General features: G+C 52.2%; 1 protein-coding gene across 1 annotated transcript in view; it reads right to left on the bottom strand.

Moving 5' to 3' along the window:
- LDLRAD2 (low density lipoprotein receptor class A domain containing 2) overlaps nucleotides 1-18,476 on the bottom strand; it is a 43,050-nt gene extending 24,574 nt beyond the window's left edge. Inside the window, exon 1 of the mRNA XM_073657749.1 lies at nucleotides 18,305-18,476. Within this exon, the coding sequence (XP_073513850.1) occupies nucleotides 18,305-18,380 (76 nt within the window). The 5' untranslated portion in view covers nucleotides 18,381-18,476. The remainder of the gene's footprint in view (nucleotides 1-18,304) is intronic.
- Between the last annotated feature and the right edge of the window lie 291 nt (nucleotides 18,477-18,767).

An 18,767-nucleotide genomic window follows, 5' to 3' on the forward strand; every position in this document is an offset into this window, starting at 1 on the left:
TGAGTAGTCTGGATCACGTGCTCGCGACTCTGGACGAAATATGGACAGCGTGACGGCACGGCGAGATATTGCGTGATCTCCCCTGTGTCGTCCCTCTGTGTGTGTTGGAATTCCTGACAGGGAGTGTCTTAGCAGAGCCCCAGGGGGATTGTGGTGAAGTTGTTTACTGTCTGACTGCAGATGAAGAGAAAGGTGGGGTGTGTGTTCTGTGTCTCACAGAAGCGCCCCTGCAATTAAAAAGGATTCAAGTCAGGAGTGAAGCTAAGCACAGGTCAGGTAGAGTTACTGAACTAGCAGTGCAGAGTATTGTCAGGCAGAAAGATAAGGACTGGAAGAAGTGGTGTCACAGGGATCATCTCCCTCAGCAAACCTTCCCCCCTCCTCCATCTCACTGTGCTGTAAAGAATGCTGTGTTCATTAATGTGCCTTTGCATTAGAACTGTGCTGTCCTGAACTACTGGGAAGACTGTGAACTGCTGTGCTGCTAAGGAAACTGTACTGTTTGTCACTGGAGCCTGTTGCTCATAAAACTTAACTTGCACTGGCTGTGCGGCTTCTTATTATATGCTACTGTTCTACCGTTTATGAGGACTCTTGTCAAGTGTGTCTGGTCAGCAAGTGAAACAACCTATGTCGGGGTAAAAGAGAATATATATTTTTGTAACTTTTATACTTTTGTAACTTTTATACGCTTTTTTGCTAATGTACTAACCACCATTTTGTGTCTTATAACAATAAGCTTTCCTTGCTACGTATTACTCAAATCGAAATTTAAACTAAGACAGTTCCAGTGTTGCCAACACTTATTTCAGAGAAACGAAACAAGATTATAAGCCGACGGCTGCAATATCTGCCCAGAGACTGAGATAAGGAGATGAGGACCAATCAGGAGTGGCCAGACACTGGACTTTCATGGCTTACCCCGCTCCGGACAACCCCTTTCCCCTCCCCATTATGTAGTGTATTTAGGTTTGTGCATGTAAAAAATAAACACAGAACATTGCTGAGAACGTTGTCTGTAGTAGTCTTCTGAGCTGCTCTGAGTTTGAACCAGCTTGTTGTCTGACTCATTCTTTGAATGGTTGACCCATGCTCATAGTTTGAATTTGGAGTGACTGGAGGACGAGTGGAATGTCATCACGACCCTCACAAATGGCGCCCAACGTGCGGCGTGGCTAGCGGTACGCCGCCCTCCCGGACCCATATTGCTGATTTCCCTGGTGGTGACCGCGGTGGCTGAATTTGAGGCCTGATCAACCTCCATCGAACACGGTAAGTTGAGATGTGTTTTATATGTCTCACTTGCCTGTGTGTGTCAGCCGCAGCGGTTCCTGTTGGGTTGTCAGGTTGGATCTGGGTGGGTGATCGGTCGAGTGGTGAGACCTCAGGCGTCCCGCACCACGTCCTGAACCAGCAAGTGTTAAAACGAGTGACGTCGCATGCCTGCGCGTGCTCGTGTGAACACCATCTCCTCCTTCTCCGGTCACTGAACTCTCTTTAGATAGCTGCCTCCCGTAACTGATAGTCGAGGTTTCAAAGCATTCCTGAATTGTAGTGTAAGGGAGAAAGAATCTGTGACGAATTGAGGTGTACTCTTCGTCTTATACAGAGAAACCTCATAAGGAGGTGTTGTGCTGTCAGAATCTGTGACGAATTGAGGAGTGCTCTTCGTCTAACACAGAGACTGCTGTAAAGTCAAGGTTAGGAAACAGTGTATTGAGGTGTCTCTACACTGTCAGGTGGTGCCGTGGTAGGAAAGGAGATAGATTGAGGTGTCTCTCTATCTCATCAGTGTATTGAGGTGTCTCTACACTGTCGGGTGGTGCCGTGGTAGGAAAGGAGATAGATTGAGGTGTCTCTCTATCTCATCAGTGTATTGAGGTGTGCTCTACACTGAGGAGTGGCGACCTGTGGACTGCACCAGTGATCTGAGTCGCGACAGATCATTGCATTCTATAAGAAAATGTTGCGTATATTCAAATTTGAAAGATCTCGTAAGTTGCGGAATGCTGCTGTGGGAGTTAAGCCAATTAGTGGAGTTACGGGAAGGCAAGAAGGCAAGAAGAATGTTAGGAATTTGTATAACATGATAAGCTTATCCAGTACAGGCAGGCTTTAGTTTTCAGTGTAGAAAGAATGTGTTACACAGAAATTGGGAAAGCTGGGTGAGGACTTCTGCACCAGGCTCAAGCACATCTTAGAGTAGCGAGTGATTTGAAGTCTGAAGGCTGGAAAGAAGTAGATGGTGTGGGGGGGACAGAGAATGCCGAGCCTTTGTTCGGATACATGAAAGCTGCAGACTGTGATTTGTTATGTGCCCCCAAAATGGCCGTTGCACCTTTGATGCCTGTCACTACACCGAGCCCTCAGCCACCGCCCTATAATGGTACCAACAACAAGTCACCGGAGGGGTGGACGTGTCGGGTGTGTGGAGAGCAAAACCCACCCTGGGCGGAGTTCTGCTGTGTCTGTGGGGCGGGCCGCCCATGGCACGATGCCCAGCCTGTCTCCAAGAACAATCCCACTTCCACTCTAACTCCTCCCTCCCATGGCCATCTTGCTACACCTCTTACTTGTTGTGAAAAGCCCCAATCCGGCCTATATCCACTACTAGATCCGTCCGGTGCATATTACCAGCCACCAGCACAGGTGGAAAAGCCCGCAGTCCCAGAGCACCCATCTGAAACTAATGTGACAACGCTTCCCCTGTTTCCTATGGGAGTCACCCACAACCCTGGGGATATCCTCCTCAACTCCCCAGAATTTCAGGCCAGACTGCTCTCCCTCCGCCAACATACTGTTACTCAAGACGATACGGAGCCAGATGAGGGATGGGCTCAAGATACTCCAGCCCCCCCCCTCCTTTACCCCATACGTCTCCTATGGCATCCTTCACCCCACATCCATTACCCGTACTCCGGCCCTTCCTCCAAGCAACTGCTGAAAGAGCACCACCCCCCAGCCCCTCAGAAGTCTGAGACCCCTGCCGCTCCCGGAATCTAGTAGACCCATCAGGACACCCTGTCACTCTGTCAATAGGCTATGGTGACATCCTTACACATCTGGTGGGGGCCATAATCAACCCTGCAAACACCCGTATGAGCCATGCTGGAGGATTGGCTCGTAAAATTGCCCTTGCTGCTGGTTCCACTCTGGCTGCAGAATGCCAGGCTCACTTAGCCGAAAACGGAGAGCTTTCAAAAGGCCATGGATTCCACAAAAGCAGGATCCCTTAGTACGTATGAATCTGGCCTAGAATACATGAAACAGTTAAAGGCCTGGGCTCAGAATCGCTTGTCAGATCAAGCTGGGTCTGTACAAGATGTTCAACAAGACCCTGATGACTCTGTGGAAAGATATGCTGCAAGACTCAGCATGCATTTTGAGGATCTCGGATACAGTCCTCACGTCAAGACGCAGGCCGCCCTGTTGGTTCAGGCCCTAGTAGATGGCCTACAAGACGCTCTCAGAGATGAAGTCCTGAGAGTACGGCCCGAGATTCGTTCTTCTTCTTTCAACGACGCGGTGGACATCGTTAAAGCTTTCCAAAAATCAATGCTAAAAATGGAAAAGGATACTAAGCCAAAGAAGAAAACCGCTCCTGCCATGGTATATCAAGCTCATGAAAGCTACCCACCCCCTGGCAACCAACATGGAATCAAGTGGGTAATGGTTAAAGACACAGGTGATGATACTCCTCCCACATATAGAAAACAAGACAGAAGAGATGACAAGGGACCATCTAGAAACAGAAGACAATCTCGTGATTCTGAAGGACGAATGTTGTGTTGGGAGTGTGGTAGCCTTGACCACATCCTCAGAGACTGTCCAACCCGCAGACAGTACCATGACCGGTCGTTCCGTGACGGTCCACACAACCATGGACCTTCCCGTGAACCATCTCATCCACGCCAATGACGGCTCGGTCAACCAGTGTCCACTTTCCCGGCTACGCATCTCACGGCCGGCTGTGGGACTGTCACTTTACAGGTGGACCATCAACCACTGGAGTTCCTGGTGGACACTGGGGCGGCCACATCTGTCATTTCCTCTGCACAGCTCCCTCCTTCTGTATCCCTATCACCGGATGCCCTCACCTGTGTTGGGGTGGAAGGCCAACATATTTCCTCTCCACTCACAGTCCCTGTGTCTGCAGGACCGTTCACCGGAGTACTCACAAGATTCTTGGTCTCTGAAACTTGCCCTGTCAATCTGTTGGGAGCCGATCTCTTAGAGCGGATGAAGGCAACAATTACCTTCGGAAACCATGGTATGGAGCTTCTTTTGCGGGACCCTCATTCCGAACAAGGGACTGAAGACCGCTGTGTTCTTAAAGCCTTCCCTCTCATGATGATGACCATACAACCTCACACTCTTCTTGATATCTCACAGTTCCCTCACTCTCTGTGGTCCAGTGGGCCAGAGGACGTCGGCCTCCTGCAGGTTCCCCCGGTCCGAGTACACCTCAAGCCTGGACACAGGTACCCACGGTTGCCACAATACCCCCTCAAGGCTGCACAAGAACAAAGCTTGGGTACCCAAATCGCTTCCCTCCTGGAATCAGGAGTCCTTGTCAGATGTGTATCTCCATGCAATACACCCCTCTTTCCTGTAAAAAAGAAAACCGTTCCGGGAGAGTCTCCAAGATACCGGTTGGTTCAGGATCTCAGAGCCGTCAATGCAGCTACCATTTTAGAAACTCTAGTGGTACCTAACCCAAACACCCTCTTGTCTCAGCTGCCTCCAACGGCCACCTTGTTTACGGTGTTAGATCTGGCCAACGCCTTCTTCAGTATACCCTTACATGAAGATTCGTGGTTTCTTTCTGCCTTCACCTTCCAAGGAGCACAGCTTACATGGACCAGGACTCCGCAAAGAGCCCAGAACTCTCCTAACCAATTCACTCATTCTATGAAGTCTATTCTGGAGCCATGGGTTCAAGAGAACCCTCAGGTCACCCTTCTACAATATGTGGATGATCTTTTACTCTGCGGCACTGAAGAAAATTTGCCAGAGATGTCAGTATCCCTTCTCTGGTTTCTTCACTCAGCTAACTGTAAGGTCTCGAAAGGTGAAGTCCAATGGTGTCTGCCCAAGGTCATTTTCCTCCAACATTGTATATCACAAGGTGCTAGACATCTGACTGAAGAAAGAAAACAAGCCATCATGGATATCACCTTCCCAACCACCTACTCCGCTATGCAGACTTTCCTTGGCCTCATCATTTACTGCAGGCAATGGATCCCTGATGCCTCAAAGCTCATGCAACCTCTGTATGACTGTCTCAAGGATGAAGGCTCAGTTTGGCTTCATGCTGAAGATCCACGTGTTTCTCATCAACACAGACTATGTTTTGACCGCCTTAAACAGGCTGTTGTCTCTGCCCCGGCCTTGGGCTTACCAGACTATACTCAGCCATTTCACCTTTTTGTCTCAGAATCGGAAGGTCATGCCTCTGGAGTTCTAGCACAACGCTATGATCATAAGTATCGGCCTTTGGGCTACTACTCAGCCCGCCTGGACCCTGTCGCCCGAACTGCCCCCACGTGCCTTAAGGCGGTCCACGCTGCTCACATCCTCCTTGACAAGTCAGCTGATATCGTCCTTGGACATGATCTAGTTATACAGGCTGGCCATGATCTCTCAGCTGTTCTGCAACAAACATCTCCGAAACATCTCACCAACCAAAGACACCTGCGGCTGCAGTGTTCCCTATTGTTGCCCTCCAATATAACATTTACCAGATGTCTGACTATCAATCCTGCCACTTTGCTTCCACCTTCTAGGGGGGAAGGTCAAGAGGGTGAAGGTCCATTGGTGGAACCTCATGATTGTATAAAAATTTTGCAGGAAGAGACTTCTGCTCCAGAGAATATGGTGGCACATCCGCTCGCAGACCCTGCCTTGCACCTATGGACTGATGGATCCCGGCTCGCAGACCCTCAAGGGAAGTTCCACACGGGATATGCTGTCACAACGGACCTAACAGTCCTCAAGGCTGAAGCTCTACCACCATACATGTCTGCACAAGAAGCTGAACTTGTGGCTCTCACAGAGGCCTGCCACCTGGCAGCAGGAACAAAGGCGAATATATATATACCGATTCCAGGTATGGACATGGAATTTGCAATGATTCTGGACTCTTGTGGAAGTCTAGAGGATTCATCACAGCTGCAGGTACACCAGTGAAACATGCCTCATGGATTAAGGCCCTAATGAAGGCCCTGGAACTACCCATTCAGGTTGCTGTTATGAAGGTCAAGGCTCATGGAAGACTAGAATCCAGAGAAGCCAGGGGCAACCACCTAGCTGACCAAGCAGCCAAGACTGCAGCAGTGGAGAATGTGTCATCAAAGTGGCAGGAAAAGGAAGAAGAGATGGGGGAAACCCTGCAAACCGTAGCTGTGGCGCTCACTAGAGCAAGGGCCAAAGAACAGCCGGCGGAAGACCATACAAGTCCAGCGGAGACACGAGTGGAATCCAGGGGGGTCAGGATGCCTGAAGAAAAATTGTGTGAGGAACAAAGGAAGACCCCCACTGAAGAAGTCAAGCAATGGAAAGCGGCAGGAGCTGTGCTGGCAGGTCGCAAAGATTCAAAGGTCAACTCGACTCTTTACCAAGTGGATGGGAAGCCTTGCTTGCCTAGACGCATGTACTCAGCTGTGGCAGCATGGGCTCACGGGCCTACACACAGAGGAAAGAATCAAGCCTTGGCATGTATCAAGAAACTGTACTTTGCACCCGGAATCTCTTCCACTGTGACTGCGTACTCAAAATCCTGCTCTGTCTGCGCTACCTGCAACCCAACGTGTACGGCACGGGTCCCTCTCCAACACCTGGCTAAACCAGACTACCCTTGGCAGAGAATACAAGTCGACCATATCCAAATGCCTAAAGCAGGAAAATAGGAGTACGTTTTGGTAGCCGTGGATATGTTCTCAGCCTGGCCCGAGGCCTACCCGGTTGTGAACATGACTGCTAAAGTCACAGCCAAGAAACTGATCACTGAAATTGCCTGCAGATTTGGAGTTCCCCAAGTCATAGAATCGGATCAAGGACCAGCTTTCACAGCAAATATCTACGAAGAACTCTGGAACATGTTGGGAACAGATTTGGGCCTCCACACTCCATACCATCCTGCCAGTTCAGGCAAAGTGGAGAGGATGAATTCCACACTCAAGACCCAGCTCTTGAAAATGACCCAAGATCATCCCCTCCCCTGGCCCGACCTACTCCCCATAGTACTGTATCATATCACACACACTCCTCAGGCCAAACATGGGCTGACTCCCTATAAAATTTTGTTTGGGACCCCACCCAAGATAGGAGAGATTAGGCCCCAAGAGTTGTCTGAAACACATGATAGAGTGGTAAAATTTGTGATTGCCTTGTCTAGAGAATTGACTAACACCCGCTCTCCAGTATCTGCTTCTCTCCCAGAATCTACAGGTGATGCAGTACATGATTTCATCCCAGGCGATCTAGTGTATGTGAAGAAGTTTGTCCGGAAAGACTGCCTCCAGCCGCGGTTCGAGGGACCGTACACTGTGCTTCTCACCACCCCGACGGCTCTGAAGCTTGAGGGCAAGAGCACCTGGATTCACGCCTCCCACTGCAAGAGAGACAAAACGAGTCTATAAAAGATGACTACCTTCTTCTATATCCTTTCCATATGCTTACTGTCTGTCCCAGGGTGGACAGCTACCACACAGGGGTAGATACCTCCTTCTTCTCAGGTTGGTTGGGAGGGCTCAAGGGATTCCTCCAACAAGTTTGTCTAGTAATGGGAGGTCTACTAGTATTGGGCCTGGTGGTCCTGTGCTGCATAGTCCCCTTATACAGGAAAGCTATAACCAATGCTGTCCCAACCTCCGGGACCTTTCTGAATCAAGAGAAGATATGGAGAAATACACTCCTTTGAACAAGCCTGACCAGCCCCCCCCATGACAAAGTCCAATTGAGAGATTTAGTTTAGGGACAGTTGGGAGAACTCCATGTGTCATCCAGGATAGGGCTCGATTGTCTGGGGGCGTCCCATAAGGGGGCAGCTTCTAAGATGATTGGGTGAAGAAATCCACCTCCCCTCTCCCCACACATGGACAGTCTCAAAGGCCCCAAAGCAAAGGAAAGCTTAGTGTTTAGGGGGGAATGTCGGGGTAAAAGAGAATATATATTTTTGTAACTTTTATACTTTTGTAACTTTTATGTTTTTTTGCTAATGTACTAACCACCATTTTGTGTCTTATAACAATAAGCTTTCCTTGCTACGTATTACTCAAATCGAAATTTAAACTAAGACAGTTCCAGTGTTGCCAAGACTTATTTCAGAGAAACGAAACAAGATTATAAGCTGACGGCTGCAATATCTGCCCAGAGACTGAGATAAGGAGATGAGGACCAATCAGGAGTGGCCAGACACTGGACTTTCATGGCTTACCCCGCTCCGGACAACCCCTTTCCCCTCCCCATTATGTAGTGTATTTAGGTTTGTGCATGTAAAAAATAAACACAGAACATTGCTGAGAACGTTGTCTGTAGTAGTCTTCTGAGCTGCTCTGAGCTTGAACCAGCTTGTTGTCTGACTCATTCTTTGAATGGTTGACCCATGCTCATAGTTTGAATTTGGAGTGACTGGAGGACGAGTGGAATGTCATCACGACCCCCACACCTACAGTACAGACCAAAAGTTTGGACACACCTTCTCATTTAAAGATTTTTCTGTATTTTCATGACTATGAAAATTGTACATTTACACTGAAGGCATCAAAACTATGAATTACCACATGTGGAATTATATACTTAACAAAAAAGTGTGAAACAGCTGAAAATATGTCTTATATTCTAGGGTCTTCACAGTAGCCCCCTTTTGCTTTGATGACTGCTTGGCACACTCTTGGCATTCTCTTGATGAGCTTCAAGAGGTAGTCACCGGAAATGGTCTTCCAACAATCTTGAAGGAGTTCCCAGAGATGCTTAGCACTTGTTGGCCCTTTTGCCTTCACTCTGCGGTCCAGCTCACCCCAAACCATCTCGAATTGGTTCAGGTCTGGTGACTGTGGAGGCCAGGTCATCTGGGGTAGCCCCCCATCACTCTCCGTCTTGGTCAAATAGTCCTTACACAGCCTGGAGGTGTTTGGGATCATTGTCCTGTTGAAAAATAAATGATGGTCCAACTAGACGCAAACCGGATGGAATAGCATGCCGCTGCAAGATGCTGTGGTAGCCATGCTGGTTCAGTATGCCTTCAATTTTGAATAAATCCCCAACAGTGTCACCAGCAAAGCCCCCCCACACCATCACACCTCCCCCTCCATGCTTCACGGTGGGAACCAGGCATGTAGAGTCCATCCGTTCACCTGTTCTGCGTCGCACAAAGACATGGTGGTTGGAACCAAAGATCTCAAATTTGGACTCCTCAGACCAAAGCACAGATTTCCACTGGTCTAATGTCCATTCCTTGTGTTCTTTAGCCCAAACAAGTCTCTTCTGCTTGTTGCCTGTCCTTAGCAGTGGTTTCTTAGCAGGTATTTTACCATGAAGGCCTGCTGCACAAAGTCTCCTCTTAACAGTTGTTGTAGAGATGTGTCTGCTGCTAGAACTCTGTGTGGCATTGACCTGGTCTCTAATCTGAGCTGCTGTTAACCTGCGATTTCTGAGGCTGATGACTCGGATAAACTTATCCTCAGAAGCAGAGGTGACTCTTGGTCTTCCTTTCCTGGGGTGGTCCTCATGTGAGCCAGTTTCTTTGTAGGGCTTGATGGTTCTTGCAACTGCACTTGGGGACACATTCAAAGTTTGCCCAATTTTTCGGACTGACTGACCTTCATTTCTTAAAGTAATGATGGCCACTCGTTTTTCTTTACTTAGCTGCCTTTTTCTTGCCATAATACAAATTCTAACAGTCTATTCAGTAGGACTATCAGCTGTGTATCCACCAGACTTCTGCACAACACAACTGATGGTCCCAACCCCATTTATAAGGCAAGAAATCCCACTTATTAAACCTGACAGGGCACACCTGTGAAGTGAAGACCATTTCCGGTGACTACCTCTTGAAGCTCATCAAGAGAATGCCAAGAGTGTGCAAAGCAGTCATCAAAGCAAAAGGTGGCTACTGTGAAGACCCTAGAATATAAGACATATTTTCAGTTGTTTCACACTTTTTTGGTAAGTATATAATTCCACATGTGGTAATTCATAGTTTTGATGCCTTCAGTGTGAATGTACAATTTTCATAGTCATGAAAATACAGAAAAATCTTTAAATGAGAAGGTGTGTCCAAACTTTTGGTCTGTGCCTGAGAGAAGCTGCAGCACATGGTCTTTGGTCGCCCTGAGTAACGGTTCCCCCAGGATTCCAAAGAATTCATGTAACCTTTCTCGCCCCTGTCTGAACCTTGCGGCGTGCGGGTAAGATTTGTTGTAATCTCTGTATATGAGTCCTGGCTGGAGAAGCTGTCGTGTCGGTCTGGGCCAGATGGAAAAGATGGGTGTCATGAAAACACACTTGGTCAGACCTTGCAGCCCTCTGGCGCCCCCTTATCCTTAGCCCTCTAGAGCAGCTGCTCTAATTTATGTCGACTATTGTGGCACGTGATGTGACAGGACGCATATATACCACCAGTTCCTTCCAGGAACGTATATATACCTCCGTCCAGCCACCCTCAAACCACAATATCACATAAATACTGGTATACTGCCACCACCGATCGCTTAACAGGTGGATCGGGTACCCGTTAGGTAACGTGAATTAGCGGGTGAGGAACGTGTTTGCTCGACATAGGACAAGAAGAACGAAGCTGGTAAATAATAATGATTTACTCCCAAAAGTGGGCAGTGTTTACAAAAGATATACAAGATAATATAAAGGAGACAATTTACATATATGCGTAAACAGTTATTAAAATAAAAGGGATAAGTAATAGCAAAACCTGCGCCACGAGGTGATGGTCTCAGATTCTGCGGGGGGACGGCTCCCCGGAAATTTGATGCGATTCTTCCACGCAGTGAGGTGTGCATGCGTCTGACGTCCCTGGCAAGAATCTGCTGGCTTATGGCCGTTCTGGTTTTTAGTAAGGGGTCAAAACACCAGGAGACACCCATATCGCTTACCTCACAAAAGGGCCCGGTTTTGTGAAGCCACCCAGCTGCATAAGACATAAAAATCCTCCATCTTTCATATCTTGGTGTGGGGGGGTCGCACATCCAAGATGGAGACATCATGTTTGCCGTCACTAATATTCATGCAGATGGATATCAAATATGATATACCTAGGACGCTCAGAAGCTAAGAAACCATTTCCCGGGTTTCCGGCGGTTTTGCAGCCATGCAAGATATACCATTGTAATCGGAAAAAGGTGAGCATTCCAAAAATGTGGTCCCTGGATTTGTGACAGTCATGTGCCTTATTAAATTCTACATTAACTGTACAAACTTTTAAACAATAGGATTTTGGAGGGAATTTCCAGTTTAGACTAGAAGGTTTGCTCTTCGCTGAGATTTTATGGTGGTAATAAAAATTCCTGATGTGGGGGAAAGCACTGAGTTCTATGTCTTACAAATAGACAGGGGGTGGAAATTTAGGACATCTCTCATTTTTAAAACTTGGACAAAAATACATTTTGCCTGACAACCACAGTATATACAGGACGGGGATCAGATACCGCATATCACACATCACAGTATATACAGGAGATCAGATACCACGTATCACACACCACAGTATATACAGGACGGAGATCAGATACTGCGTATCACACACCACAGTATATACAGGACGGAGATCAGATACCGCGTATCACACACCACAGTATATACAGGACAGAGATCAGATACCACGTATCACACATGGTGGCTCAGTGGTTAGAGGCACGGTGGCTCAGTGGTTAGCGGTTCAGTGGATAGCGGCGCGGTGGCTCAGTGGTTAGAGGCACGGTGGCTCAGTGGTTAGCGGTTCAGTGGTTAGTGGCGCGGTGGCTCAGTGGTTAGCGGTTCAGTGGTTAGTGGCGCGGTGGCTCAGTGGTTAGAGGCACGGTGGCTTACACTGTGTTCCAAATTATTATGCACAGCAGAGTTTTCAACCTTTTCATTTTAATAAAGAACAAAAAAATGGTCATTTGTGAAATTATAAGCATTAGCCGGTTATTACACACTGAAATCAAACAGTTTTCAACTCAAACCTTTATTCTAGGTGATGTTACATTTGCACATAGGACCCCTTGTTGGAAAGGAGCTTCTGAACTCTCTCGTCCATTGAATTTGTCAGGTTTTGGATGGTTTCTGCTTTAATTGTTTTGCATGAGGACAGAATACCCTCCCAGAGCTGTTGCTTAGATGTGAACTGCCTCCCGCCATCATAGACACTCCTTTTGATGATGCTCCAGAGATTCTCAATGGGGTTGAGGTCAGGGGAGCATGGGGGCCACACCATAAGTTTGTCCCCTTTTATGCCCATAGCAGCCAGAGATGCAGATGTGTTATGTGCAGCATGAGACGGGGCATTATCATGCAGAAAAATGATCTCGATGGTCCAGATGGATGGAGTGGAGGATGGCTGGTTGATGGACATGACTCGCCCCATGGGCTGTGGGGCACCCGGAACCGGGCAATAGGGAGACAATGGGGGTAGTGGTGGCGACCCAGTCCCGTGGCTCAGGGTGGTCAGACCAGTGGCAGTCTTTTAGATGTTTTAAGCGATGTCCGACTACGCCACCTGTGGATTGCGGTTATTAGGAACCGCCGCTGCATGCAGACCGCTGGGGCTGATGATGTATGCAGCTGGGATGGTGTGACTCCCCACGGGAAGAGTGCGGCCCCAGGGCAGTGTAGTGGATGGTGGGAGTGATTGTGGTGAGAGTCCCAGTACTGGTAGTGCTGGAGGAGCGAAAGAGCACACAGACAACGTACTGCAGTCCAACGTCTTTTACTCACAGTTCAGGTACTCCAGGTGACTTCTGTACAGGTAGTGACTGCCCGAGCCGTGCTGCGTCCACCAGGTGAGGGGCTCGGTCAGCTCTCAGGCAGTTCAGGAGCATGGCACAGGACCCCCTTCTTTCCTTTCTCTGGCCTGCCTCACCAGTGACCCACTTTTGTCCAGCTGCCACGGACTTGTGCGGTTAAACGTGGGCCCCGTCCTTCGCTGTCCTATATGGTGCCTTCCTAGCAGGTTTGATGAGGTATCGCACCAATAAATGATCACGACGTCCGGTCTTTGGCTGAGGGTTGTTTCTCCTCCACCAACTTGGGATCCGGCACCCTTAATCTGCCTGACCCTGCACCCTGGATTCTCGTGGGTTTTTAGGGTCCCTTCCACCTTCTTGTTCCTGAGCCCTTCTGTTTCTCTCTCTCTTCTCCTTCTTTCCTGTTCTGTCTTCTCCTCCTTCCCTCGGCCTCTTCTCCAGGCCCACTTCTCCTTCTCCTCTCAGGCTCTGGCCTTTTCTCTAGGCCTGCCTCTGGAGCAGAGCTCCTACAGAGCCTCTACTCCCTGTCTTCTCCTCTGACTGTCTTCTCCCAGAACTAAGATGGTGCCCACCTTTTATACTTCCCTCTAGCCATGAGCCCAGATGACCAGCAACCAATGAGCTCCTTCCTATGCTCAGGAACCGCCCCCTATCTGCCCCTACAGCACTGGGTGTTCCACCCCTCCCTCCCCACTCCAGCCAGGGACATGGTCGGTCGTGCCTGCACTTCTGTCTAGTGGGAGCACCGTTGAGCTGTCCCTCGGAAATGGGGTGTGTGTGCTGCATGCAGCTAACTGAGCCCTGGTCCATACTCCATCCTTACCCGGGAGTGGGATATCACACCTCTGGCAGAGGTGCAATACTCCTGTAGCGGCCGAACCCTCGGGGCGCTACAGACACCCCATGCAAACATGGCTACGGCGCTAACAAGGAGGAGGTGGAGTAATGTTTTGGGCTGGAATCATGGGGAGAGAGATTGTCGGCCCCTTTAGGATCCCTGAAGGCGCTAAAGATGAACTCCATAATGTATGTGGATTTTCTCAAACAGCACTTCCTTCCATGGTTCAAGAAGAAGAACCGTGTATTCCGCAGCAAGATCATTTTTCTGCATGATAATGCCCCGTCTCATGCTGCACATAACACATCTGCATCTCTGGCTGATATGGGCATAAAAGGGGACAAACTTATGGTGTGACCCCCATGCTCCCCTGACTTCAACCCCATTGAGAACCTCTGGAGCATCATCAAAAGGAGTGTCTATGATGGCGGGAGGCAGTTCACATCTAAGCAACAGCTCTGGGAGGGTATTCTGTCCTCATGCAAAACAATTGAAGCAGAAACCATCCAAAACCTGACAAATTCAATGGGCGAGAGAGTTCAGAAGCTCCTTTCCAACAAGGGGTCCTATGTGCAAATGTAACATCACCTAGAATAAAGCTTTGAGTTGTAAACTGTTTGATTTCAGTGTGTAATAACCGGCTAATGCTTATAATTTCACAAATGACCATTTTTTTGGTCTTTATTAAAATGAAAAGATTGAAAACTCTGCTGTGCATAATACTTTGGAACACAGTGTACTGGTTAGAGGCGCGGCGACTCAGTGGTTAGAGGCGCGGTGGCTCAGTGGTTAGAGGCGCGGTGGCTCAGTGGGTAGAGGCGCGGTGGCTCAGTGGGTAGCGGCACGGCGGCTCAGTGGTTAGTGGCGCGGTGGCTCAGTGGGTAGCAGCGCGGCGGCTCAGTGGTTAGTGGCGCGGTGGCTCAGTGGGTAAAGGCGCGGTGGCTCAGTGGTTAGAGGCGCGGTGGCTCAGTGGTTAGCAGTGCAGTGGCTCAGTGGTTAGAGGCGCGGTGGCTCAGTGGTTAGCGGCGCGGCGGCTCAGTGGTTAGTGGCGCAGTGGCTCAGTGGGTAGAGGCGCGGTGGCTCAGTGGGTAGCGGCGCGGCGGCTCAGTGGTTAGTGGCGCGATGGCTCAGTGGGTAGCGGCGCGGCGGCTCAGTGGTTAGTGGCGCGGTGGCTCAGTGGGTAGAGGCGCGGTGGCTCAGTGGTTAGAGGCGAGGTGGCTCAGTGGTTAGCAGTGCAGTGGCTCAGTGGTTAGAGGCGCGGTGGCTCAGCGGTTAGCGGCGCGGCGGCTCAGTGGTTAGTGGCGCAGTGGCTCAGTGGGTAGAGGCGCGGTGGCTCAGTGGTTAACGGCGCGGCGGCTCAGTGGTTAGAGGCGCGGTGGCTCAGTGGTTAGAGGCGCGGTGGCTCAGTGGTTAGAGGCGCGGTGGCTCAGTGGTTAGAGGCGCGGTGGCTCAGTGGTTAGAGGCGCGGTGGCTCAGTGGTTAGAGGCGCGGTGGCTCAGTGGTTAGAGGCGCGGTGGCTCAGTGGGTAGCGGCGCGGCGGCTCAGTGGTTAGCGGCGCGGTGGCTCAGTGGGTAGCGGCGCGGCGGCTCAGTGGTTAGTGGCGCGGTGGCTCAGTGGGTAGAGGCGCGGTGGCTCAGTGGTTAGAGGCGAGGTGGCTCAGTGGTTAGCAGTGCAGTGGCTCAGTGGTTAGAGGCGCGGTGGCTCAGTTGTTAGAGGTGCGGTGGTTCAGTGGTTAGAGGCGCGGCGGCTCAGTGGTTAGAGGCGCGGCGGCTCAGTGAGTAGCGGCGCGGCGGCTCAGTGGTTAGAGGCGCGGCGGCTCAGTGGTTAGAGGCGCGGTGGCTCAGTGGTTAGCAGTGCAGTGGCTCAGTGGTTAGCGGCGCGGCGGCTCAGTGGTTAGTGGCGCAGTGGCTCAGTGGGTAGAGGCGCGGTGGCTCAGTGGGTAGCGGCGCGGCGGCTCAGTGGTTAGTGGCGCGGTGGCTCAGTGGGTAGCGGCGCGGCGGCTCAGTGGTTAGTGGCGCGGTGGCTCAGTGGGTAGAGGCGCGGTGGCTCAGTGGTTAGAGGCGAGGTGGCTCAGTGGTTAGCAGTGCAGTGGCTCAGTGGTTAGAGGTGCGGTGGCTCAGTGGTTAGAGGCGCGGTGGCTCAGTGGTTAGAGGCGCGGCGGCTCAGTGGGTAGCGGCGCGGTGGCTCAGTGGTTAGAGGCGCGGTGGCTCAGTGGGTAGCGGCACGGCGGCTCAGTGGTTAGTGGCGCGGTGGCTCAGTGGGTAGCGGCGCGGCGGCTCAGTGGTTAGTGGCGCGGTGGCTCAGTGGGTAAAGGCGCGGTGGCTCAGTGGTTAGAGGCGCGGTGGCTCAGTGGTTAGCAGTGCAGTGGCTCAGTGGTTAGAGGCGCGGTGGCTCAGTGGTTAGCGGCGCGGCGGCTCAGTGGTTAGTGGCGCAGTGGCTCAGTGGGTAGAGGCGCGGTGGCTCAGTGGGTAGCGGCGCGGCGGCTCAGTGGTTAGTGGCGCGGTGGCTCAGTGGGTAGCGGCGCGGCGGCTCAGTGGTTAGTGGCGCGGTGGCTCAGTGGGTAGAGGCGCGGTGGCTCAGTGGTTAGAGGCGAGGTGGCTCAGTGGTTAGCAGTGCAGTGGCTCAGTGGTTAGAGGCGCGGTGGCTCAGCGGTTAGCGGCGCGGCGGCTCAGTGGTTAGTGGCGCAGTGGCTCAGTGGGTAGAGGCGCGGTGGCTCAGTGGTTAACGGCGCGGCGGCTCAGTGGTTAGTGGCGCAGTGGCTCAGTGGGTAGCGGCGCGGCGGCTCAGTGGTTAGTGGCGCGGTGGCTCAGTGGGTAGCGGCGCGGCGGCTCAGTGGTTAGTGGCGCGGTGGCTCAGTGGTTAGAGGCGCGGCGGCTCAGTGGTTAGCGGCGCGGTGGCTCAGTGGGTAGTGGCGCGGCGGCTCAGTGGTTAGTGGCGCGGTGGCTCAGTGGGTAGTGGCGCGGTGGCTCAGTGGTTAGAGGCGCGGCGGCTCAGTGGTTAGCGGCGCGGCGGCTCAGTGGGTAGTGGCGCGGTGGCTCAGTGGGTAGTGGCGCGGTGGCTCAGTGGGTAGTGGCGCGGCGGCTCAGTGGTTAGTGGCGCGGTGGCTCAGTGGTTAGTGGCGCGGTGGCTCAGTGGGTAGTGGCGCGGCAGCTCAGTGGTTAGTGGCGCGGTGGCTCAGTGGGTAGTGGCGCGGCGGCTCAGTGGTTAGTGGCGCGGTGGCTCAGTGGGTAGCGGCGCGGCGGCTCAGTGGTTAGTGGCGTGGTGGCTCAGTGGGTAGCGGCGCGGCGGCTCAGTGGTTAGTGGCGTGGTGGCTCAGTGGGTAGCGGCGCGGCGGCTCAGTGGTTAGTGGCGCGGTGGCTCAGTGGTTAGAGGCGCGGCGGCTCAGTGGTTAGCGGCGCGGCGGCTCAGTGGGTAGTGGCGCGGTGGCTCAGTGGGTAGTGGCGCGGTGGCTCAGTGGGTAGTGGCGCGGCGGCTCAGTGGTTAGTGGCGCGGTGGCTCAGTGGTTAGTGGCGCGGTGGCTCAGTGGGTAGTGGCGCGGCGGCTCAGTGGTTAGTGGCGCGGTGGCTCAGTGGGTAGTGGCGCGGCGGCTCAGTGGTTAGTGGCGCGGTGGCTCAGTGGGTAGCGGCGCGGCGGCTCAGTGGTTAGTGGCGTGGTGGCTCAGTGGGTAGCGGCGCGGCGGCTCAGTGGTTAGTGGCGTGGTGGCTCAGTGGGTAGCGGCGCGGCGGCTCAGTGGTTAGTGGCGTGGTGGCTCAGTGGGTAGTGGCGCGGCGGCTCAGTGGTTAGTGGCGCGGTGGCTCAGTGGTTAGTGGCGTGGTGGCTCAGTGGGTAGTGGCGCGGCGGCTCAGTGGTTAGTGGCGCGGTGGCTCAGTGGGTAGTGGCGCGGCGGCTCAGTGGTTAGTGGCGCGGTGGCTCAGTGGGTAGCGGCGCGGCGGCTCAGTGGTTAGTGGCGTGGTGGCTCAGTGGGTAGCGGCGCGGCGGCTCAGTGGTTAGTGGCGTGGTGGCTCAGTGGGTAGCGGCGCGGCGGCTCAGTGGTTAGTGGCGTGGTGGCTCAGTGGGTAGCTTCGCGGCCTCGCAGTGCTGGACGACGTGCAGGAGGTTGTATGTTCTCCCCATGTTTCTTCACACAACTACAGATGGGGATGTGGATTTGAGCCCCGATGGGGACAGTGATGATGTTTGTGCAGCGCTGTGGTATATGACGGCGACATATAAGTGCGTATAATAAATTTTCAGGCTTCTACTTTGGATTTCAGATGTCACTGACAAAATAAGAAAGAAAAATCCCCAAAAGATGAGGAAAACCCCCAAGAAATATGGATGGAGTAAGACCCCCAACAGGTGCAGGGGACCCCCATCAGCCGCATATATAACAGGAGCCCTCCGTCACGAGTCGTCCCTCAGCGTGGCTCCTCCGAGCTTCACGTCTCCCTCCTCTCTGGATCACTGCCCGTGTCTGAACACGACCCAACAACACGAGCCCCACAGGACCCCGCAGAGACCCCGATACCTGTCTGTAGGGGGCAGGTCGGAGCCATAATCATCAGCAGTAGATATAGCTGTGGCAGCGGCCGTGGCGTCCTCATCCTGGCCCAGCTCACAGTAACGCTCCGCTGGGTACAATGACCCCTCCAGCCGCTGCTGTCTGCAGGACGAGACCCTTTGTTCCTTGCATTTGTGTCTCATCATATCCATGACAACCACCGAAGCAGAGGGGTGTGATGGTGAGCGGCCCACCCAATGCAGCCGCCCGTCACTACTGCCACAGTGACCCTACAAGGTGTCACTTCTACCCTGACCCCGAACACGTCGCCATCTAATACCGAACCGTACACCATGTCTAATACCGTCCTATACACGTCACTGATCCTATACTGCTCTATAGACAATGTCACCGTCTAATACCGAACCGTACACCATGTCTAATACCGCCCTATACATGTCACTGATCCTATACTGCCCTATAGACAATG

The sequence above is a fragment of the Phyllobates terribilis genome, unplaced genomic scaffold, assembly GCF_046119375.1.
Source record: "Phyllobates terribilis strain yellow unplaced genomic scaffold, ASM4611937v1 Scaffold_12__6_contigs__length_324123572, whole genome shotgun sequence".
NCBI lineage: Eukaryota > Metazoa > Chordata > Amphibia > Anura > Dendrobatidae > Phyllobates > Phyllobates terribilis.